This window comes from Tenebrio molitor, chromosome 4, assembly GCF_963966145.1.
Source record: "Tenebrio molitor chromosome 4, icTenMoli1.1, whole genome shotgun sequence".
NCBI classification, from domain to species: Eukaryota; Metazoa; Arthropoda; class Insecta; order Coleoptera; family Tenebrionidae; genus Tenebrio; species Tenebrio molitor.
Window position 1 is genome coordinate 22,140,371 of NC_091049.1, and position 23,593 is coordinate 22,163,963.

The 23,593-nt window shown below is 34.4% G+C and overlaps 5 protein-coding genes and 1 long non-coding RNA gene across 8 annotated transcripts; 2 read left to right on the plus strand and 4 right to left on the minus strand.

The window, feature by feature from the left end:
- Positions 1–955: 955 nt before the first annotated feature.
- Positions 956–4,206, minus strand: LOC138127993 (uncharacterized). Of its 3 annotated transcripts, none has more exons than XR_011158486.1 (5): positions 3,058–4,206; positions 2,900–3,005; positions 2,748–2,846; positions 2,532–2,687; positions 956–1,623 (listed from the first exon to the last, which is right to left on the minus strand). It is a non-coding gene; the product is annotated as an uncharacterized lncRNA (long non-coding RNA). The 3 variants fall into 3 exon arrangements; XR_011158485.1 differs by having other exon boundaries at positions 1,026–2,481; XR_011158484.1 differs by lacking the exon at positions 956–1,623 and having other exon boundaries at positions 2,502–2,687.
- An 8-nt stretch (positions 4,207–4,214) lies between these two features.
- LOC138127992 (uncharacterized) lies at positions 4,215–9,332 on the minus strand. Its single transcript, XM_069044172.1, has 3 exons — positions 9,206–9,332; positions 5,004–8,402; positions 4,215–4,947 (listed from the first exon to the last, which is right to left on the minus strand). The coding sequence occupies exons 1-3, from the start codon at positions 9,221–9,223 to the stop codon at positions 4,930–4,932; spliced, it is 3,435 nt and encodes a 1,144-aa protein (XP_068900273.1). The 5' UTR covers positions 9,224–9,332; the 3' UTR covers positions 4,215–4,929.
- Positions 9,333–13,381: 4,049 nt separating this feature from the next.
- Positions 13,382–17,048, minus strand: LOC138127871 (zinc finger protein 90-like). Its single transcript, XM_069043949.1, has 2 exons — positions 14,562–17,048; positions 13,382–14,506 (listed from the first exon to the last, which is right to left on the minus strand). The coding sequence occupies exon 1, from the start codon at positions 16,650–16,652 to the stop codon at positions 14,586–14,588; it is 2,067 nt and encodes a 688-aa protein (XP_068900050.1). The 5' UTR covers positions 16,653–17,048; the 3' UTR covers positions 13,382–14,506; positions 14,562–14,585.
- Positions 17,049–17,168: 120 nt separating this feature from the next.
- Positions 17,169–18,232, plus strand: LOC138127875 (dnaJ homolog subfamily C member 30, mitochondrial-like). The gene is made up of 3 exons (XM_069043954.1): positions 17,169–17,323; positions 17,382–17,710; positions 17,768–18,232. Exons 2-3 carry the CDS (start codon positions 17,419–17,421, stop codon positions 18,142–18,144), a joined length of 669 nt encoding a protein of 222 aa, XP_068900055.1. The 5' UTR covers positions 17,169–17,323; positions 17,382–17,418; the 3' UTR covers positions 18,145–18,232.
- Positions 18,151–19,296, minus strand: Vps37B (vacuolar protein sorting 37B). Its single transcript, XM_069043953.1, has 3 exons — positions 19,077–19,296; positions 18,848–19,025; positions 18,151–18,793 (listed from the first exon to the last, which is right to left on the minus strand). The coding sequence occupies exons 1-3, from the start codon at positions 19,206–19,208 to the stop codon at positions 18,426–18,428; spliced, it is 678 nt and encodes a 225-aa protein (XP_068900054.1). The 5' UTR covers positions 19,209–19,296; the 3' UTR covers positions 18,151–18,425.
- A 197-nt stretch (positions 19,297–19,493) lies between these two features.
- On the plus strand, positions 19,494–23,570 carry LOC138127876 (transcription initiation factor TFIID subunit 7-like). The gene is made up of 4 exons (XM_069043955.1): positions 19,494–19,642; positions 19,700–20,083; positions 20,991–21,098; positions 23,397–23,570. Exons 1-4 carry the CDS (start codon positions 19,574–19,576, stop codon positions 23,445–23,447), a joined length of 612 nt encoding a protein of 203 aa, XP_068900056.1. The 5' UTR covers positions 19,494–19,573; the 3' UTR covers positions 23,448–23,570.
- Positions 23,571–23,593: the final 23 nt, after the last annotated feature.

Consider the following 23,593-nt stretch of genomic DNA (forward strand, 5'->3'; position numbering starts at 1 on the left):
TGACACACATATACAGAGTGATCAACAAGAAAACAAATCAAGAGTGCGACCTCGTCTCTTGTTTTATCAAAACGCCTGTCTTAGCTTAAGCGTACACATATGTACACTTGCTATACATAGTACTGTACAGTGTTTTGGAAATACAAGTCATGATGAGTAGACATTATAAACCAAAAAAATTCTAACGAATGTTTTTCGATTTCGCAATAAAATTCGCTCAAAGTTTGATTAAAATTTCCTCTGTAAGCAAATTTTTCGCGGAAATGTCAAAGAAACGTCAACGATATGCTGTTGTTAACCTTGAAAACACCGCCGCGAAGTAGCTGATCCTTTGCATTTAACGATTTGGAAAACACGTATATTCATAATGCGTCCCTTGGGGTTCTCGTAGTCGGGGAAGCTCCGCCAATGTCCCTCGCACCGAAGCAACTGTAGTCCGACGCAGAGCACAAAAGGAGGCCACGCCACCCTTAAAGAGAATTGACAAATAACAAATAACACGTGAAAAGAGTTTCTCATAAATCTGATGACACTTTTCCTTTTAAATTTAAAAGAAATAACAATCTATGTATGTATATCTTTGTAAGATCACTTGGTTGGCACCTCAAAATCTCTTAATGTCGGCGATGTTACGTTATTCTGGAGCTTTGTACCAGATGAGAATAAAACGCGATCTCCCCGCAGGCCACCATGCATACATGAACCTACTTCACTCTTCCAATAGAAAATTGAAGCAGGTGGTGGGGTCGCCGTATCATAGAGGGGGCACACCATCGAGGCGGAGCCGGAATTTTCTAGCAAATAATGACAATTCCTTTGAAAGCACTGTTTTTTACATTCTTATTTATTTCACGAGACGCCCACAGTTTATATGACATTGACGTCAAAGTTTGTTACAATGGCGGTTACCCTTCCAAACACTGATCATGTCCGACATTTTTAACTTCGCTGAACGAATAGTGATAGAAGGGCTTTCATGGTAAAGGGGGCGCCGTATTATTATTATTATAGTGTATGACCCACAAGCTGAAGCTAAAGTCTTTTTAGGCACCCTTAAGGAAAACGGTAATTTTAGGTACCTACTCACAAACGGACGAAAAGTAACTCTTTTTCGGACGCTGACCGTGGCGCAATCTGTTGATCTGTTGAGTAAGTTAGCAACGAAACCGACAAAACCGATAATTGTCCTGTCATCATAAATTATGTAAATAAGTTGTTTTGCAAAGAGTAAATTTCTAGTTTTCTGGCAAGCTGGTAACAAATACTATTAAAAAAATTGTTAATGTGTATTAATACATGTATCTGTTTGAAATAGATGGACACAAAATAAATTTGTAATTTTTCCAATGATTTTGAGAAACCCGAAATGTCAAAAATGTCGGGAATTTTTTGAATAGATTTAGATTTTTCAGGTATTAAATTAGACAAATTTAGAAATTTTACTTCATTTTATAATTACAAATTTTCGGTTGCTCACAAAATGTTGTGTATAGCTTGACCGCAAAATCCTTTAACCTCCTCGAAATTGTTTGCCTCGGCCGCAAGGGACCTCGGCGACAATTTTTCTCTCGGTACTCCCCCAGAAATCTATAACATCCGTCTGTACATCGCAGCTACCTTAACCTAAATTAAAAGGTAAAGGTGTATTTTACAGTTAAGGAAGCCTAAAAATAATTTCCTTTAGTGCAAATGTATAATCAGGTCTAATGATTATTTTAATCTTAGAATTAGTATAAGCTAAATTTTAATTTCACTGGACTGAAAAAAAACGAAATAAATTCAAACAATCGCTTGAATTACAGATTTAAGTTGTTAAAATTTAATGTATCTTTGACAATGTATAAAGAAGTTGTTATTTGTTCAACAATAATTTTATTTATCTGTTAAAAACTAAGTATTTCTGTTGGTTAACATTTTTAAATGCAGTACAGTGACAAGCTAAGTATCGGGCGTTCAAATGAAATCCTGGGCTGACTAGGCGTTGGAAAAATTAAACCGTTTAGAACAGTGTACAGTTTAAATTTCCCGCCGTTTGACACGAATGACATTTGTTTATGTTTAATCGAGACATAATTGAATATGTTTGTTTTCAGCAAAGGGTGCCCTTAGATATTTGCTTCGAGAATAGGAATCGTTACGTTATTCTATTTTTGATGTAAAACATTGCAAAGAAAGAAAAAAAAGAAAAAATTGTTGGCTCTAAATTTTAGGTTAGCTGTCAACATGCTCCAATTAATCTACGCTTTAAAAAAGCACAACAATTGACGGTTTCCAACGCCTTCCCAGCCCAGGATTTCATTTGAACGCCCGATATTTCACTCTGAATGGGAGGAGATTCTAAAGTGGGTTTTGAGTAATTCGCTGTTCTAATATAGAGAAGCAAAGTGCAAATTAATAAATTATTTAATTTAGTCGTTGTTCAGAATGCCTTTCGCTGACTTGTATTAAGAACGCACAAGTCGTATACATAAATTTAAGAGCCTGAAATAAATTATACTGTGTCACTCTATCTAGAATCAATTTTTTTTTACCTTAATAATAAATGGGTATTCACAAACAAAAATGTTCGAACTACCCACAATTAGGGGTTTATGAACATTCATCATAAAGAAAATCAATATCCGTCGATTCTCTATATTCCACGACGTCCAAGGACATTCTGAAATATTTCTCGTAATTTTCATGGACTAGAATAATTTTGAGAATCAGTTACAAATTATAATTTACTGATTAATAATTGACCTTACCTCATTTATCAGAGATTGTCCACTGTAGATAAATAAGGAAGTGTTCATCACACCAGTTATAGTTGTCACAATTGCACGTAAATCTCCATTGCGGCTATTCTAGAATGAAGATGTGGAATTTAATTCAATTTAATTTAAAAGCTTCTAGGTACCTGCATCAGTAAGGCTTTATATATTACAGAAATATAAAAGGATACTGTTAAACTGATTAAAACTACAGTTGGACCCAAAATTAATTTGTTGAGAACATTGTGGGTTCTAAAATTCAAAATCGTTTAAATTATTAAAAATAGTCCAAGACAGTAGGTACCTTGTTAACACTTGATGATGTTTGATAGAAATGATTAGCCTCTTCTTGATTTCTGACTGATAAGTTCTATCACGAATCAATGTCTCATCGTTATCGAACGTATAACCATTCGAGATATGTTTTAGCAAATCATTAATAATGTAAACTAGAAACTTTTCATGCAAAATAATATAAGAAATACCAAAACTGCCGCCCGTCATACAAACAAACAACCAAGGGAGTGTCCAATAATAAATCATTGATAATATTGAAGACATTTGCGAAGAAAAATTTTTTTTGAAAAATGCTACAGCATAATAAAAATTATCGTCCATTTCTAGAATTGGCAAGTAGAGAAATGTCGTTAACACAAGCAAAATTTGGTTGATTAATATTAAAATTGTGAATTTCTTCGACTCGTAATTTATTTTTTCTCTCAATCTAGGCCTAACTCTTTTAAGCGCCAACAACTGGCGAAAATCATTTTGCAAAAGGTTTTTCAGCTTTTCTCCCACGGTTAGAGACATTATTACGGACGCGATTCCATACAAAATCATGAAGAATATGGGACCATGTTCGATGAGCAGTTTGCTGTCAAATTTCGCAACAACTTCCCAGACTTGTAGTAAACTTACGCACGAGTGAACGGTGAGCGTGAGGAAAAGTACAATTTTCGTGACGGTGAAATCCAATAATTTGAAATTTGTCAAGTAGACGAAGCTCAAGGAATCATTTGGTACTAAAAATATATTAGCATGGTGTCTTACTAGATTGGCCATGACTCACTATCAGATTTAAATATCTCCTTAATACGATTGCAGCACATTGTAAATGAGAATGTCTTCGAACTATGAAGCGTACTATACGCAAGAGAGTTTCATTTATGTTATCTGAATTATGCATTAAGTAATTGTCTAGTAATTGTACAATCATTTTGTCAACGACGAAAGTTTTGAATTGTTGACTTAGAAGAGAATTAGGGTGAACTTTCTATGAGTAAAGCAATAGTAATAACAGGGTCAGTCTAGGAAAATTGTGCTACCAAAACTTTCCAGTGACAGAAGACCTGGCAGACAATATGTAGGTATTGCTTGTCCAGAATAGCTTGGCGGATGAAATGCGCAAAATGATAAGCACATTTTTTCGCGGAAATGTCAAAGAAACGTCATAAGCAATAATTGTTAATAATTAATTAATTTTTAATAGATTTTGCGAGAGGCGGGCAACCAATAAAACGACTGTGCAAGTATGCATATGCGTATGAGTCAATATCTATGACAAACTTTTCGATAAAACAGACGAGATAGTACTCTTGGTTTGTTTTCTTTTCGATTACTCGATGTGAATAATAATAATATAGCTAGATAACTTAGATCACAACAGTATTTATCGCAGATATTTATCACAACATTGTTGATAACATTAATATTGTAATTTTAATAATTACTCTCCATTAACATACACATAACGTTCTTCATAAACAAATATTTATAATTAATATATTTATACGGACAATATTTCAAATAGGTACAGCTTGACAAAAATAGCTTGGCAGATGAAATGCGCAGAAGAGGAAACGAGAGAGTGTCTGTAAGACAAGGATATGGCTAGGGTTGTAGGTACGGTACACTCAATGAAGCAAATCTGCTAAACAATCCGGGCATGAAGCTTGAAACGTGTCATTCTATTTATAATTTTTCACCTGGTTATGCACGATCTAAACACCCAGACTCACAACAATCAAGTGCGCTCTGCAAGTGGGAGGGATTTCTACGCACTACGCATCTATCAGCAATGTGCCAAGCTGTTTTTGTCGAGCTGTATACAATTAAGTTTCATATTAAATCTAAACTAGAAAGTACTGTTGATAAAATGTTCCTGTTATTTAGATATTCACGTCTCTGACAAATCCTGCAACATTAAAATATTAAAAATAACAAATAATAAATGCTGTTTATTTTACCTACCATAAGCATCTTCAAAATGTGTACATGACCTTTGACAGCAATTTCTTCCGATATTTCTTCTTCCTCAAAGCTGATACTATCTTGATTTATTTGACCCTTAACCAACAACTTTTGAGTTGTTTCTTCTGTCTCGATGGAGACTTCTAACCCGCTGTCTTGAAGGCGTACTTTGAGAATATTTGGCAGAAAGACATTAAATAGGTTTACATATCCACAGGTGATGCAATAATACAAACTGGTAAACGTGTTTTGGTAATTTAGCAAAGAATTTCTCTGGCAATTCACTGTCTCACACAATTTATCAACAGAAGATAAAGAAAGCGACGCATCCGCATATTGTAGCGGAGTCCACTCGACCAACTTGTCTTTCCGTGATAAATCTACACCTTTGGAGTTCAAAAGAATATTTAAAATTTCTTCATTTTCCAAATTTCTCTCAATTTTATCTTGACTGTTTAATTTGTCGACAATTAACAAAGGATGTTCCTTACCCCAGGAAGCAGCCAAGTGAAGAGCAGTTCGTCCAGCTTTATCAACATCATTCACACGAGTTTTTACCAGTTTCTTCACTTTGTGTACATCTTGATTGAGTACTGCCAAATGTAAAGGGCACGATTCGGCTAATTTTAAGTCAAAAAGCGACCTCAAGCTGCGGTACTGTGGTTCGAAGATAAATTTGCGTGATTCAAGAGGAATTTCTTCATAATATTCGTACAGCCACAACGCTGACAAGTACTCTCCGAAAGTATGATGCGCAAATATAAACGTATCATCTTCATTCACTTTCATCACTATTCCTATAGAGTCGCCACATTTTTTAAGATGATTTAAGAACTTCTTACTATTCTTGACGTTGAGCTCTTTGAAATGAGACGCTTCCAAGCACGATCTTAATGCTCCGATCTGATATTGTTCAAAGTAGTAGTCTCTGAGGGCATCTAGGAAATCATGCCCTGACTCCAAAATGTTGTAAGTGATTTTCTTCAACTCCCGATGATATTTTTCTTGGAAGAAACGGTCGTACATATACGTCACAACTAGCAACTTGTCCAAATTTTTGAAGTCTTCATCTTCAATTAAAACCTCTGTTATAATATAAAGCTGCAGAGGCACTCCCAAAATGTTGTTCTTATTTGTAGTACTGGTACCACTAAATATCACCTTCATAGCTCTTTCGATCAATTTCTCCTCTTTCTCAGCTTCTTCTAAACGCTTCTGTATGTATTTCTCTTGGTCTTCACGTTCAAACTCTTTGATGTCAAAAATCGTACAAACCTTCAGATCGTTTTCTAAAATGTTCTTTAAGTTCGGTCGAGAAGACACCCAAATGATATACCCTTCATTGATCAATTTCCTTATGGCTTTAATGGCCCATTTGAGACTGTTCTGGTGCAACTCGTCCAAACCGTCGAAAAGAAATACAATCTTTTTCTGATTTTTGGAAACATCTTTAATTTTATCTTCCATTGTTCTGTGGTCAGGTTTAATGTCCAAAAACTTATTTAAAAGCTCTGGAAGGTTTTTTTTTCTTCTGAAGAAGACGTTCAGTTCTTTTAGAACCACGTTGGCAATCCAATAGTCCGACGGGTAATGTCTTGCCAGAAATGCCATCATTTTTGTTTTGCCAATACCTGGACTGGCACAAATTGCGTTCAGTTTGTTATCAAATGATACATCTGTATCATTAATTGCCAGTCGCTCTTGAAACTTAGTTTCTCTTAGCAGTTTTGGGTTGTTTTTGCTGCTGACTAGTTCAAACTTCTGCTTGGTCCATCTGAACTGATACACTGATCGATTCTTTGAACAAATCTCTTCGTAGATCTTCTCATCACAAACAGTTTTGTTATTCAAAATCAAAACTGGCTCATTATCAATCGACGAAACTTTAAGATATGTTGACATCTCAACCACTCTTGAATCCATTCCAACATTTTTGAACAAAGCCTTGACTTCGTTTACTTCGTCAGCGCAGTTAACAATAACTACACTCTGTTGCACAACTTGTTTGATTAATTCGTGACCAAAGACTGTTGTCAGTAATATTCTGTGAAGATGCGACTGTGGCAATTCCTCTAGCTTTGCTCCAACTGTCATATTTTCCTTCGATAGTTTCATGAGCTCTGTGGTGGTGATAAATTTGAAAATTCTTGGACCAACAAAATTGACAAATTCCTGAATCGAAACAGGTTCCTTGCCTTGGATTGACAATTTAAACTTTCTCAAAATCGTCTCGAAACTCTCTTGGTTTACATTTTTCAGATCTTCCAGATTTTGAAAAACCTTGCAATTTTTGAAATTCAGATTGACGTCAATTCCCACTAGCACAAATTTTATTTTGTAACGCATGTTTTGACACAAAGATATAAGAGAACAAACAACTTGATGTGCATCTTTGCTCATATCAATGAAAATGGGTTTTTCACAAAAATACCAAAAAACCTGTTGTCGCACCTTGTCCGACAATTTGTCGTTTTTGGCAAGAAGTTTATTCCTGCGAGCGATGTCTTGACAAGGTTCTTCGCCTTTTTTTGAATTCGCAATGGTAAGCAGAAGCTCTTCTGATGGTGGCCGACTTCTCCACTTGTCCTTGATAAAACCTTTGTCCAAATTTTTGACGACAGCAACATCGAATTGCCTAATTGCCATTTCGACTAATTCAACTTTATCATTGTGCGATTTTGACATTTGAGTTGGTATTACTAGTGGTAGCAAAAATACATTGAGGAGTTGCAAGACTAGCATGTCTCTGGTCACCTTACAACTGCTGTAGCTACCAAGTCGTAACTCCCTAAAGAAATTGATGAAAGAAATGACATTCTCATCACTGGCATGGAACTCGTTTTGCAGTTTTTCCCCAATCGCGGCCCTCAGTTCCTCAAAGTTCTTCTGAGACGAAAACAAACAGAATTTTTGTAAAAACTCTTTGGAGGACTTGTTTTTGGGGTCTCTAAACTGGAAGACTTTTTCTGGATCTGTTGTGTTGAATACTGAAGACGCATTTAAAGGTAACGGTTTATACCTAATAATTTGGTTCATTTCTTGGAAGCTAGCATTTGTGTATAGAACAAAAACACAATTATCTTCTTTCTTTTTCTTACTCAATTTATTGTAAGACTCGATGTATTTACTCAAACCAAAGTGCTTGTCTGGTTTGTTCAAAATGGTGGCTTGGAGTATGTCATTACCCTTTTGTTTGTGTTTCAGCTGAAAAGCATATATCTTTTTTTCGCCGTTGGTTCCTGTGATGGTGATGATCAAATCATCGAATTTTCTGTAACTCTGCCTATTCGTTTCAATGGTGAAATTTATAATGTCAGATTTCTTAAGCAGTAGTAGAGAAATATAGGCAGGGACCAGGTTTTCGAACTCGTAGCCCAAGTTTATAGCAGCCGGTGTGGTCTGTTGACAGACAAATTTACTTTATTTATAACAAAACAAAATTATCAATGACAGAGGAATATAGCTATTAATATAACGAGTAGATTATGGGATTTATAATATGCGAGGACGTTGCCAGGTGACGAGGCGATTAGCCGAGTTACCTGCACAACTTCCGAGTGTTGTTTAAATCCCATAATATTCGAGTTATATTTCAAGCTTTATCGTATCATTGTATCTAACGTATTATGAGCGCGTAACTAATGTATTATTATGACTAACTAACGTATTATAAGTAACTAAGGAAGCTGAGTTATTCGAATATTATGAACTTTATAATTATCAATAAATGTCTAACATAAAGTGATCATAATTGTTAATGATACGATAAAATAGTTAATGAACTTTATTTTATTTTCATATTATTTATTATCAAGATAATTCTTTCTTCGATAAGTGAGTATAAAGATAATACTTTTATGACTGCAGTAGTTTTAGATAAGATTATTATCTAAAATTTTATTGCTTCCTAATAAAATTAATTAGTCCCTAAGAGTTATTATAATCTGAATTCTGCAAGTAATGGTAGTGTAAACACTAGTAAGTTAGTAAGTAGTCGTTAAATAAGGCAATGCAGGAGTTATTAATACACATTAAAATTAATTTCTTCTCATTAGTTTAATTTGCGATTTGTTATTTGTTTCTAAAGAACAGTAAATACTTAATCCTGATAGTGCGGTATGAATATTATTAACAGCATTATCGCTACTATTTACTTAAAGGTACGTTTACTCTGTACAAGTGAAGAAAGAAGACTTTCTTACCCCAGTGGGAGAGGACATGATTGTCAGTTGCCTGCACCATAGATTCACAAGTTCAATTAATTAAACAGTCAAAACTAGTCAACTGACTGACATTTATGTGAAACAAATATTCTTATCAAACAATAATCCACATTTGGCTGAAAATGATAAAAACAAATCTATTGTTTGAAATTTAATTTAGGGGAAGCACTCATTTATCTCTTGAACAAAAAAAATTCGCCATGCAAAAATTTTAAAAATTTTGGTATCAAAAATTACGATTTCTGATGATATTGTAAATAAAATAAATGGGATGTTTTTGAAATCCACATATTTTGTGCATTAGAGAATTCCATTTCTTTGTTTAAAACAAAATTTCTAAATGTAGCTTGTGAAGATGTTCAAAACTTCTGATCAAAACAAACGCAAGTTAGAGGTAATATTGTTGAGAATCGCCCTCAAATGTCACATGATTTATATTGACAAATCACAACTCCGAATTGTTTGAATAGCAACCAATCACAATTTAATTAAGCGGAAATTTTCCCTAGGGAAAATTTCCGATATAATTGCCCTAGGGAAAAATTTTTTCGGGCGATTCTCTTCCGAATATACCTCGGGACAGATATATATCGCCGGAAATTTTTTCTTGCAGTCCAACACTCGTGTTTGTCGCTCAAAATTACCCTCGGGCTGAAGCCCTCGTGTAATTTTCTTGCGGCAAACACTCGTCTGTCAGGACTGCTCGAAAAAATTTCCGGCAATATATCTGTCCCTTGGTATATTATATATGATAACAGAAAGTACTGAAATAGTTAGATAAACTTGGTAAATGGCAAAAAATGTAACATCACTGAAATGTTACTAGGAAAAGTTTCAATGGGGTAACCAATTGGATGCCTCTTAGATTATACAGGGTGAGTCGGGAGAGACGGCCGAAACTCCATGAGCGTATATTTACACGTGAAAATAATGTAAAAAAATCAGATGTTCTTAGTCGATTTTCATTATTTTGTTTTTTGTATATTTGAAGTGAAACAAAGCGCCATAAATTAAATTAGGATTCAACTAATGCGGGAAGCTACTTCTTTATATATTTAATGATTCATTGGTTGTTATAAGAATTCACACTTAATAAAACAACGAAAAACAATTTAATTCAACCGCTGAAACAATTTTTTTTTGGTATTTTTTTCAGAACATCCAACACGAGTGACCGGTCAATGGTCAAAGGTCAAGCCGACAAAAATTTTACAAAAGATAACCGTCTATTGCAGTTTCACAAACATTGTTTACGGAAAACAATTCAAGCATGCACAACATTCATTGTGATAGATCTAGTTCTATTTGTTATCATATCTTTTGTTGAAATGATTGATAATAATTGTCATTCTCATTATAATCATCATAGATACCTTAGATACTTTAAAACAAAGTACATTACAAAAAATTGTCTTCATCACACAATAGGTATATGTAGTTCAATTTTTACCCTTTTGGGATGACGTCAGTATCTAGTAACTTCACGTATGTTTGAGCTAAGATCAGGAATTGATCATAAATAACTCTAATGTTTCAAATTTGTTGACAATTGCTACGAAAGGTTATGTTTGTAAGTGAAAGAAATTAAAAATTGTCAAATCGACAGGAGCATAAAATAACCACAAAGTAACAAACAATAAATAAACGTGCCGCTTTTGTTGTTTTTTTCTGTTTCTGTCGTTTCAATAGAGAGAAAGCGAGGGCGGAAATCGTGACGTCACCTCAAAAGGGTAAAAATTGGACTATATTATTGCACATTTTGAATTAATATCTCGTATTGTCAAATTAAATCTTGTAACACGTAAATCAACCGACAAAAACGCAAGATGGAAGTAGCGCAAATTTTCTAATAATTTATTTAAACAAAACAATTCGGTTGCCATGGTGACCATAACACTCCCGATCATTGAAAATATCCCAATTTAACTATAATAAAGAAAAATAAGCACAAATATCATTTCAGATCATTTATTAAAGAAATCATAATGAGTTGTTTTTTGTGCCGGTCAGTGTACTAATTACTCAGTTTTATTAGTTGGAAAAAATGATCGTAGTGTGTTGTTTTCAAACTGAATGATTATTATAAAAAATGTAAGAACGGCATTAAAAATCTTTAAAATTGTTGACTTATCAATTACAAAAAATCTGGCTGCAGAAAACTGAGGAAAATTGTCTGTAAGAGTATTTATGAACGCATGTAACTGCTCCTTATTTTCATCAGGAAGATATTTTTCCAATTTATAGGTAACTGTCAAAATGTGCTCAGTTTCGTACAGCACCGAGTCACACAACAAGATGGTAACGACAGTTCCAGTCTAAAGCAATAATAGGATTATTAGAATTACCAAAACAAGAACAGAAAACTTACGCAGTACAACAAGATGATACTGACGTCGGAAATCATCCAGTCTACACTCATTGCAGCATTTCCTGCAAGAGCATCATCCAAGTAGATGACCATTTGAAGACTTCCGTGCAAAATATTCAACAGTATCGACCAACCAAACACATCATTGAAGATGTCGACGGTTTCTCTTAACAAAAGAAAATTACGCTTTGCTCTTCGCAGAGACGTATTTACCGAATTCGCTTCCAGTTTCTTAGCTAAACGCAGCAAACAGCCCAACATATACCTAACAGATTTGTATCTCAATTCCAACATTTTTAAAACAGCGTAGGTGAGGTAATTGGTGATGAATTGGACGTAGACTTGGAGGGAGTCGACGCTGTATTGTTTGAAAAATTCAACTCCGATCAACTTGCCGAAAATACACGTCAAGTAAATGTTTATGGCCCAGAAAAATGCGTTCCACAAAATAAACGCCGGAAAATAATTTTTCTCGGGAAATTTATTGTCTCTTGTTATTTTAAGATTCCGTATTAATTTGTACCAGAGATGTCGTTTCAACAACGCAACCATAATAGCTTGCACGCAAAATGTGTACAACATAATGTCTAAAATTACGTGAATTGTAAGTTTTATGTGAATGTAGCGGCTGTATTGCGGAACTCTGTATATCAAAGAAACCACAAGAGCTACAGTGTACAGTCCAATCATGGAGCTTCCATATATCTTCTCTTTGAGAGTCGCTTTCGCGATTGTTAGGGAGGAAGGAGTGATCGCTAGAAATTTTCCTACTTTAAACAGATATTTTAACAATCGGAAGCTCATCTTCGCGACTAGAGTTTTATCGGCCGTTCTAGTCGTTTTGTGTGTTTATCCACAGAAAATTACACCCTTGTCGACTTTGAAGGATCATTACCATAATGAAGACAATTTTGGATGTGGATTCGTAAAATTTACTGGTGACAAGTAGGTAAATGTTACTTGTGTTTATTGTTATCAAAGCTATTTTGTCATTATGTAAACACTAAAATAATTCACTGTCGTGATTTTTATCATAGAGAGCCGTATGGAAACCTATTGATTTTATTTTATTACTGTTTTAGAAACGTATTCGTATGCGTGTGCTAAACCCAGTTACCATCTTCTTCGTGTCTATGTTCAGAATAGGATTCTGTGATTAATAATTTCTACTCTCTTTGTCAAAACCATTTTTTACTTAAAACTGGCATAAATGTCAAAATTGACAAGTGACAAGTTTATTAAGTTACGCCACACGTTTGCACAAATTTTGTTTTCCATAGCCACTATGTAGTGACACAGTTTAAAATTTAAATTTCCGGTACCGCCACAATAGCGCGCCAAATGTGAAGGTATTAGCGGCTAGGCTAGTAACCAAGGGATGGAGTTGGCAATGCTGGGGAGAGCGGAAATAGAGCGGGGGTGAAGCGTCTCTGGCGCGCGTGAGTGTAAGGGTAGTTAGTTCTGTAATTGAATGCAGGTTTTCACGGCCGTTGTCAATAGGGTTATTGTTTTCCGGGTTGTGCCGCGGTCGTCTGGATTGCTGCGTAGCTGACGTTTCAATAGCCATGCTGCTATCTTCTTCGTAGCTTGTAAATAAACTGTTTATTCATCCACTCCAATCAAGCTGCAGCTGCTCATGATTCCCAGGCCAGGTTGCTTCAGGTGAAACCTGGCACCAGTAACGGAGAGAGTAAGAGCGTGGTGGCGAAAAGTAACAAAGATTTCTGTCAGGAAAATGCTGTTTAATAAATAGTTGTAGAGGTGTTTAGGTGTAAATAAAATAATGGTTGCGCTTCAAACATATTTATTAATAACGCTATCTAAATACAAAACTTTGAGGCAAACAATTGCGATTCAATATACTTATACCTGCTAATTCTGGCAGTGGAAGTACAGTCGATTGCAAAAAAAAGTAGATAAAAACAGGTTCCTGTAATTGTTTTTCCTACAAATGTTATTATATAAATATGGCTTTTCTAATACCGACAACTTCTCACTTTTTTTGCATTCGGCTAGGCAATCAAGAATAGAGTCGTAGTCAGCTGCCAACCAAAATCGAAGAACTGTAAGACTGGACCAAGGAGCCTAAAACGTCTTGTCAATTTTTTTTGCATTCGACTGTATGTCACACATGATTGAATTTATAGTAAAAATAGAAAATGTATACACAAAATGTATGTTACCCTTTACAGTATTGCTCAGGTATACATATAGCAAATGGTTGTCTATAGAAGTATGTATTAACCGAGAATTTTCGTATTTACTACCCATAAGTAGGTACTATACCATTTATACCTGATAAGTGGTACCAAGAACTAAGAAGAAATATGTATGAAAAATTCTAAAACATAACTAACATATTTACAAAAATACACTTCTGACTACATCAGTCAGAAGTAAAAAAAAAATTGTTAAATTCTCGTAATACCTGTTCACGTTGGGAAGAACAGCTGTGGTGCAAATGACTGACCTGTTACTATGACAATTCATATGAAACTTAATGCAATTTGCACCACTAATGTTCAATCCAACGTGAACAAGTATTACTTACATTTTATCAACAGTGATTGATTCTACAGAATGTAGAATGGAATCTGTTTATAAAAATTTCTTGGAAAATTATTATTAGAAAACAGTTTAAAATGTACCTCAATAGGTACAGTTAAAAGTTGTATGTCTTAAAAATATAATTGTACATGTTTATTGATCATTATTTTTCGACACATTGATCAGATCGCAATTCTAAGTAGGTACTCCATTTTGTGTCAGATCCTATCAAATCCTTGCATTGCACATTAATCGTTTTTCGTGAATCCGAAGTGAAGCTAATGCAAATTTCCGGTGAGCGTTACTTACAGGATAATCAGGTTCGCTTGTTGGGACCGGATATCTCTGCTCAGACGAGTTGTATCCTGAAGAAAAATTCGCCATGAAATGAAAAACTTTTGAAACTTAATATACACGTACTTGATATAGATAGTATTGCACGTATTAGAAGACGTGTTTGGTCAACATGTGGACTGTTACAGTTTCTATTTGTTTAGCTTTATATTCACATTTATCACATTTAAACTTTCGGGTTTTTTTGGAAGATGGATGTTCCGTAAATATGTGAGTTTTTAAAGCTCCTGTTTCTTTAGTTTTATATTCACATCTACCACACTTAAACCATAGTGCTTCATCGACGGACATATGTCGTTCAAGTCTATGTCTTGTTAAATTCCTTTTGTATTTAGCTTTATATTCACATTCATCACACTCAAACCATTCTATTTTATCGACGGGCGTGTGTTGTAAAAGTTCATGTCCTTTTAAATGTCCCTCTTGTTTAGTTTTATATTCACATTCCGTACACTTAAACCATTCTACTTCATCGACGGGCGTGTGTCGTGACAGTTTATGTTTTTTTAAAACTCGCGCTAGTTTAGTTTTATATTCACATTCATCACACTCAAACCATTCTATTTCATCGCCGGACATGTGTCGTAAACGTATATGTTTTTTTAAATTGCCCTTTACTATAGTTTTATATCCACATTTATCGCACCCAAACCATTCTATTTCATTGCCGGGCATGTGTCGTGAAAGCTTATGATTTTTTAAATGTTCCTCTTGTTTAGTTTTATATTCACATTCGTCACACTTAAACCATTCTATTTCATCGACACGCGTGTGTCCTGAAAGTTTATGTTTTTTTAAATACCACCTTTGTTTAGTTTTATATTCACATTCATCACACTTAAACCATTCTATTTCATCAACGGGCCTGTGTCGTGAAAGTTTATGTTTTTTTAAATTTCTCTCTTGATTAGTTTTATAATTGCATTCATTACAGATAATCCATTCTATTTCACCGATAGGCGTGTGTTGTGAAATTTTATGTTCTTTTAAATATCGCTCTCGTTTAGTTTTATATTCACATTCATCACACTTAAACCATTCTATTTCATCGACAGGCGTGTGTTGTGAAAGGTTATGTTTTGTTAAATTACTCTGGTGTTTAGCTTTATATTCACATTCATCACACTTAAGCCACTCTATTTCATCGACTGACGTGTGTCGCGTAAGTTTATGTCTTTTTAAATGTTCCTCTTGTTTAGTTTTATATTCGCATTCATCACACTTAAACCATTCTATTTCATCGACGGGCGTGTGTTGCAGATGTTTATGTGTTTTTAAATTTTTCTTCTGTGTAGTTTTATATTCACATTCATTACACTTAAAGCATACTTTTTCATCGACGGACGAGTGTCGTAAACGTTTATGTTTTTTTAAATGTTCCTTTAGTTTGGTTTTATATCCACATTTATCGCACTCAAACCTTCCTTTTTCATTGGCGTTCGTGTGTCGTGAAAGTTTATGTCTTTTTAAATGTCCCTCTAGTTTAGTTTTATGTTCACATTCATCACACTTAAACCACTCCGTTTCATCGACGGGCTTGTGTCGTGAAAGTTTATGTATTTTTAAATATCCCTTTCGTTTAGTTTTATATTCACATCCATCACACTTAAACCATTCTATTTCATCGACGGGCGTGTGTCGTGTAAGTTGATGTCTTGTTAAAGTACTACTGTCTTTAGCTTTATATTCACAATCATCGCACTTAAACCATACTATTTTATCGACGGACGTGTGTCGTGAAAGTTTGTGTCTTTTTAAATGTCCCTCTTGTTTAGTTTTATATTCACATTCATTACACTTAAACCATTCTATTTCATCGACGGACGTGTGTCGTGAAAGTTTATGTTTTTTTAAGGCTCCCTTTAGTTTAGTTTTATATTCACATTCATTACACTTAAACCATTCTATTTCATCGACGGGCGTGTGTTGTAGAAGTTTATGTGTTTTTAAATTTATCTTCTGTTTAGTTTTATATTCACATTCATTACACTTAAACCATTCTATTTCATCGAGGGGCGTATGTTGTAAAAGTTTATGTCTTTTTAAATGTCTCTTATGTTTAGTTTTGAATTCACATTGATCACACTTAAATTTTATATTTATGGCAGATGTATGCTTTACAAGTTCAGGCTTTCTTAAAATTCTCCGTTTCTGCATTTTACTAGGAGACACATTTATCGCACTGAAACCACTCTATTTCATTGACGGGCCTGTATCGGTAAAGTTTATGACTTTGTAAACCACTCTTTTGTCTGGATACACTGATCACACCTAAACCATTCTAATTTTGTTGATGTGAGTTTCACTTTGTTCTAGCAATCTAAACTGGCCGTTGCACTACTTATTAACTTGTTGTAGATATTATACGCGTATCATTCTAAATTGGCACTTGGCACATTCAACAAGCTAAGAAAAATTATAACTTGAACTCATTCTAACCTCGCACGTGAAAAAGGCGGGGAAAGAGTAACTAAACAGTGTGGCCACTACCAGATTTCTGTTATTGGATTCAGCCAAGGGCATATTTTACGTGCATGCATGTAGTTTTGGCTGCCTATACGTTCAGGCGTTTTTAAAATGTATCTCCTAATGTAGGTAATAAAACCACATGTAATCTAAAATAAGTATCATAAGTATGTACAAATAGACAAGAAGATTTATCTCATATTATTACGTAACCGTTGAACACTATTTATTTACTCACTGCCACCCAAAAAAGGAAAAAACTGTCACTAATGTCATTTTCCTGTAATGTGACATCATTCAATTCCTGTATTTGGGAATACACTTCTTTATTCGAGCCTTAAAAACTAACAAAAAAGGCAGAAGTATTGAACCAAAAACCAAAGCTCGAACAGTCACTCTTTATTAAATTTGTATTTTCAGAATAAATCAATTCGCGATGTCAACATAGTGGGACAAAATGCAATCTAACCTCAAAATGTTCACGTACAGTAAGTGTGCTAGATTCCTACCGCCCCAAATACGAAAGTTTGCAACTCGTGGGAGATTAAATAAGACAAGCCACTACGATTCCCTTGGAATTTCATCGAAGGCAACACAAGCTGACGTAAAATCCGCTTATTACAAGTTGTCTATGGTTTATCATCCAGATAAAAATAAAGACAGCGAAGAGGCAGCACAGAAGTTTCGAGATATTACAGAAGCTTATGAAGTTTTAGGCAACGTGAACTCACGGAAGTTGTATGATAGAGGTAATAATGTTTAGTAAAATTTGATAATATGACAATTAACCGTATCAAACTATTGAGGTTTATATTTTGAAAATGGTAGTTCAACTCAACATGCGGATATTCCAATGAGTAAGTTTTACAAGTCAAGAGATGTAAAATCACGACCACCAACTGCATATGGCAGGACTACAGTATATGACTTTGATGAATGGTCAAAGTCACATTATGGAGCCACTTTTCGACAGGATCAGAGGTTTAAAGTCAAGGAAAGGTTAAGAAAGCAAAGGGAAAAGGACTACATTGAAGATGTCAAGTCAGAAAGGATTATTTTCTTAATTAGTGTATTATTCATACTGATTGCTTACACGTTGTATGATAAAGACTATGACAATCCCACCAGGGTTACCACCTTTGGAGCAGCGATTATAGTTGATTCTAAGTCAGATGAAGTCTGATGCAAATTAGGAAATTACAATATTTATTTAATCATGCTGTAAATAATGTACATAGTAAAATTGCTAATAAATTTTACTTAGCCACTCACGTAACAGATTGTTAATAATGCAGTGTTTGATTCAGAGTCTGCAAGTCAACTGTTTTCAATATACTTTCAACTTGTGTAACTACATAAATATAACAAATTAACAATAATTATCTTCATTAAAACAACTGGATTTATGACAGTTTTACAATTGTAAAAGTATATGGTTTATCACATTTCATACAAAATTAAATTTTAAAAATTATTTTGGAAATAATTCATCCCTGGCATTGGCATCCCGATAGGCCCAGTAGGATAAGGCACATTCTGACTGGGAACACCTGGGAAGTAATTCGTATTAATGCTCACAGGAGGGGCATTTACATAATTCGACATATTTCCTAAAGGATCCCTTGACAAGATTTTAGAGAATTTTTCAGCTTTGAGGAGTCTCAAATGTACTATCTTCCTTTTGGCAAGGAACTGCTCGAGGAAATTCTCAAGGTCAACCTCATTTTCAAGAAAACTTTGCACCAGAGTGTCAGATTCTTCTTCCATTTCGCTTGCAGCTGTTTGGAGAAGGGCTAGAGTTGTTTCCAGTGATGTATCCCCAGTTTTGCCCTCTACAATTACATAACATGTAACACATCATTATAAATTATTTTGATGCAACATACTTAGTTGCTTGACCTTCTCTTCCACTTGTTTTGAGAGCTGTTCTGCTTCCTCACTGAGCTGTTGCAGCTTTTCCCGCCCCTCCACCAACTCTGGTTCCCGAGACAAGTTTTCTTCTGCCAAGGAGCTATTACTGGCCAATAGATTTTCCTTTTGATTTTGAATTTCCTTCAGGTACGACTAAAAATGGTACATGACTCCCGGTCTCGACATATTAGTTTGTAAACTAACCTGATCCAAACCCGCGAGAATGTTCTCAATTTTTTCGTCATCATTCATTATTTTATCCAGTTCATCGTTACTCAAGTTTTTTAAATCCGAGACTGCCCTTTTACAGTCTGCAAGTAAAATGGGGGAGTTCATTCTTTACACTTTTTACTCTTACACAAAAATTCCTTTATTACACAAAAATAACAATAATGACAAATTGCTAAATTGACAACCAGGGTCGACAACATAACAATTACCAGTGATTTATTAATAATGTTTCTACGAATTTTAAATCACACTAACTGTAGGCGATAAAACCGAGCCTTTTATTTTACTTTAACATGTCATGCATTTACGGTTGTAATTTCAATAAAAAAAATTAAAAATTCGATATAAATCTTTTCGTTTTCTTTGCTACGGTGGACAACCTGGTTGAATGACAGCTGTCACCGCGCCAACTCTATTTTTTGAAAATAGTGTTAGCGAAAAGCAAGAAAGTGTGCAGATTCTGGCGAGGAATGGAATCATTAAATCAAGAAACGGAAAGGGTGGAATTAGAAGACCAATTTATTCTTCGTTTACCGCCGGTAACAAATAACGAGAATGATAAAGCAATGTCTCTAAATATTTTATTTTCGCAACAGAAAGATGCCGATTACGTTAGGTGTTTGCTAGCATCAAAACCGAAAAAAATCAAAAAGAAGCTCAGACTTGACATCGATGCTGAGTCCGGTGAAGGAGTCGTGATGATATGTGATAAAAGTTTAAAATGTCGTCTACGCAAAATGCCAACAATGATCGAATCCTTAAAAACCTACAACAAAAGTTTGTTTGTTAAGACAGCTGACATTTGTCAAATTCTGGACTGCGTAAACACGGAAAGTGGACCTGAGTGCATTCATGGGTTGAGTACTCCTTTAAAAAATGTAAAAAAGAAGAGATTCCGACGTTGTTTAATTAACAGAGATGAGGCGTCAGTGAATGTACAAAAGGAATTGTTTTATCTGTTGCAAGCGGACATAGAGGCGGTAAGTTGTAATACACTGTTTTTCTTTTGGTTTTCCTCTTTTATCAATTGTATTTCACTATTTCCTATCTCTATTAAATAAAAAATAGTGAAATACAATTGACAAAAGAGGAAAACTAAAAGAAAAACACTGTATGAAGAATACAATATATTGTATTGTTGGGCAGTTTCAGACAATAACGTACTGTCGCGAGCAAAAAATTCTGGTCGGCAATGTCATTTAAAAATTTGGTTAGATTGTCACAAATAAAAAAAAATCTCCCTGTCTGATTATGCCCATGTCAACAAAATGTCAAAAAATTGAGAAAAAAATGACAATTAGTGTCATACAACATGATGATAGATTATGATATTTACGACCGTTTTACAATGGAGCATTTTCCATTGCGTCAAAGTATGATTTTGATATGGATTTTGACGACCAGTTTTTTTTGCTCGCGACAGTACCTACCTAACAAGTTGCATTAAAAAATGTACTTGTCTCAATAATTTTTTACATGCGGTTACTTAGCACTATTAAAGTGATCACAGGTTGAATATACAGTGGTTCTGATAAGAGTAAAGGTTACCACCAAAGAAATTGTTTTTATGTCTGGTATTTTTATTGGTCATAAGAAAAGAGATTGATTATACCGGGTGATCAAGAAGGACTGTTTAAGTTGGCAGTACAATTAAGAAAATTTTTTCATTCGGTTATTTATAACACTGCAACCGGATATGTTTTGTTGGTTCATTTGACAAATATCTGATGTAGGTATAGCATTAACAACGACAAGCCATCAACAACCGAAAGTTACTCCTGTTATACGATTTAAAATACAATTCAGTGTTACCAACTTAAATAGTCCTATTTGATCACCCCGTACATAAAAAAAAAAAAACTTAAAAATTAACAAATTTAATTTCAGGTGTCTACAAAATTTGAAATTATTCATTCAGAGACCGGCCTTGTTAAGACTGCCCAATGCGAAAAATCTCAAATTGAATTGTTTGGGAATGTTTTGACGGACTCGGAGGTAAATTTTTTAAAACGTATTGTAAATACATACCATCATAAAACGCCGCTTTTAATCAAATGGTTACTGATCTAAAGTAGAATAAACAACACAACTGCAAAAGAATTGCAACTTTATAAAAGGAGGGGTTTAATTTTGGCTACCTAGTATCAATTGTATACATAGAATAGACGTACTTACGTCTTGTAAAAATGAAATTTTAATAAAGTCGGTCGACATCAATAATAAATAAATATTTAAATAACTCTTTAACAAACATGTGAAATGTAACTTGTTTGGAAAGATCGTGGCCGCAATTAACTTGGAAAGTAAATTTTTAAAAGATTACAATGCCTAGAGTGCGATTCCAGAGAGAAGAGCCTGTAAACGTGGCCATTCTAATTATCCAGTTAGGTAGAGGTGTTGGATTCTCTCATGGGCTGTGCCCTTGGAAATCTCTGCGCGAAGGCGGAGCGATAAACCAGTGAAAAATCTGTAAATGAAAACTGAAAACGTCGACTACTTTCAATTTGAAATACATATAAATAGACGAAAGAGAGACGAAACTAACGTAACGAATGACGATGTTTTCCGGTCGCTTTGTAGCATCTATTTGAGATCGATATTCGTCGTTTGCCCAGATATGATTCGTAGCCCATGAGAAATTCCAAGACCTTTACCATTGTAGAGGTCCAGGGGTTGTGGCTTTGAAATTAATCACACAGAAAGCATACAAAGTGAAAGTATAATTAATGCGCCCCATACACGCTCCGGAAATCCGCAAAGGAAAAACTGTGCAGTCCTGGCCTTCCGTATTTCCGGAGTGTGTGTGGTAGAAAACTGCACTGACTTAGCGGACTGTTCAGGCGGCCGGATGAGAATGGAAAAACGATTCTCAATAACTGTGTAGTCCCAAACGATCAAACCGACTGGAATGTATGTGGCATTCCGTCAGTTCAGTTTGGTTGAAGGATCGCCTTTCAGACAATAGTTACGAGTCGGAAACATGTCTTTGGCAGGTTAAAAGTAAACTCTATTATGATAGAGTGAAAAAGGAAGTTCATTCAGGCATTGCTGAAGGCCAGAACTGCACAGTTTTCCTCTGAGGATTTCCGCATCGTCTATGGCGGAGACGAATTCGGAAATACGGAAGGCCAGGACTGCACAGTTTTTCCTCTGAGGATTTACGGATCGCGTATGGGGCGCAGTTTACAATGCGTTTCTTTAAATTTTGGTTTGATTTTCTAAATCAAGTGATACACTTGCAAGTTGTATTACATTTCTTCTAAAAAAAAATACCGAATTTTGTTTTATTTTTTATTTTTTTTTATTAAAAAGACAATGATAATACGTGAAGTACAATGGCCGGCAATAAAAACTAGCCATCACTTTTCTGCCACGTCAAAATCCAAATGTGTAATTAATGGTTTAATGACAGTGGGCCGTATGATTTCCCATTCGTTAAGCCTTTCATTAGCTAAATAATTGATTAGACAAAGTGAGAGCATATGCCAAGCACTATGTTAGACAGAGACAAAACAATTTAATGACATTCTGTAACTTTAATGAAAGGGAAATCATACGGCCCACTGACATTTAAATGATGGCTAACTTTTTTTGCCGGCCAGTGTACATAATATTTTTGTTTTACAATACAAAAATTTCCGATAATAATGCGGAATCTGGAAAAGCCATTACAACCGATTTCTCAATTAATCAATTAATTACTTGTTAATTGGATTAAATTTGCACAGCGCTACCTCCTTGGTTCTTAGTGCAAATTATTTTTCTCAGTTCTATCGATTGCCCGTAATAGATTATTTCTTGTTAAAATAATTTTCCGTAAATAATACATTTCTTTCTGGAAGATAAAACTTTCATTTCCATTTCAAAAGGAATACCGTTATCGTTTAACGCTGCTGCAATAATTAATTTGGTTGATTTTTTTTCACTAAGTTGGTAATTTATAGTTGCTGAATATTTTGGCGGGAATGTAATCAATACCCAATACACGTATTTGGTCACGTTGAACCAAAAGAAAATTATACATAATCATTTGGTTAACAATTATTGTTAAAAGTGACTTTTCTTATCTTATCAATTCCTTTTTTTTTGTACTTGGAAAAGTTGATATGATTCCAAGTATCGAATTTTATACTGTTGACAAAATATACCTAATGAACAGTAAATATTTATTTTTATTATCTATTAACATCAAGGTTTAATTTAAGCTTAAGTTACCATTTTATGTAGTATTTACTCTTTATTATGTCATTAAGTTTACGTTTTTCGTGTTTTATTTGTTATTTTTTTCAACAGGAAACTGACAGCAACGTAGAAGAAATCGAGACATCAGGGACTTTCGTTTGAGTTTTTTAAAGTGATTTTTATTTTGTTCATCATACGAAGAGCTTTGTAATTTTTTTTGAATTGTTATGAGTTTAACGAGTTTTGTTTGTTTAATTCTTTTCCAATAAATTCAAAGAAAGCTAATCGAATTTATTGAATTGGTGTTG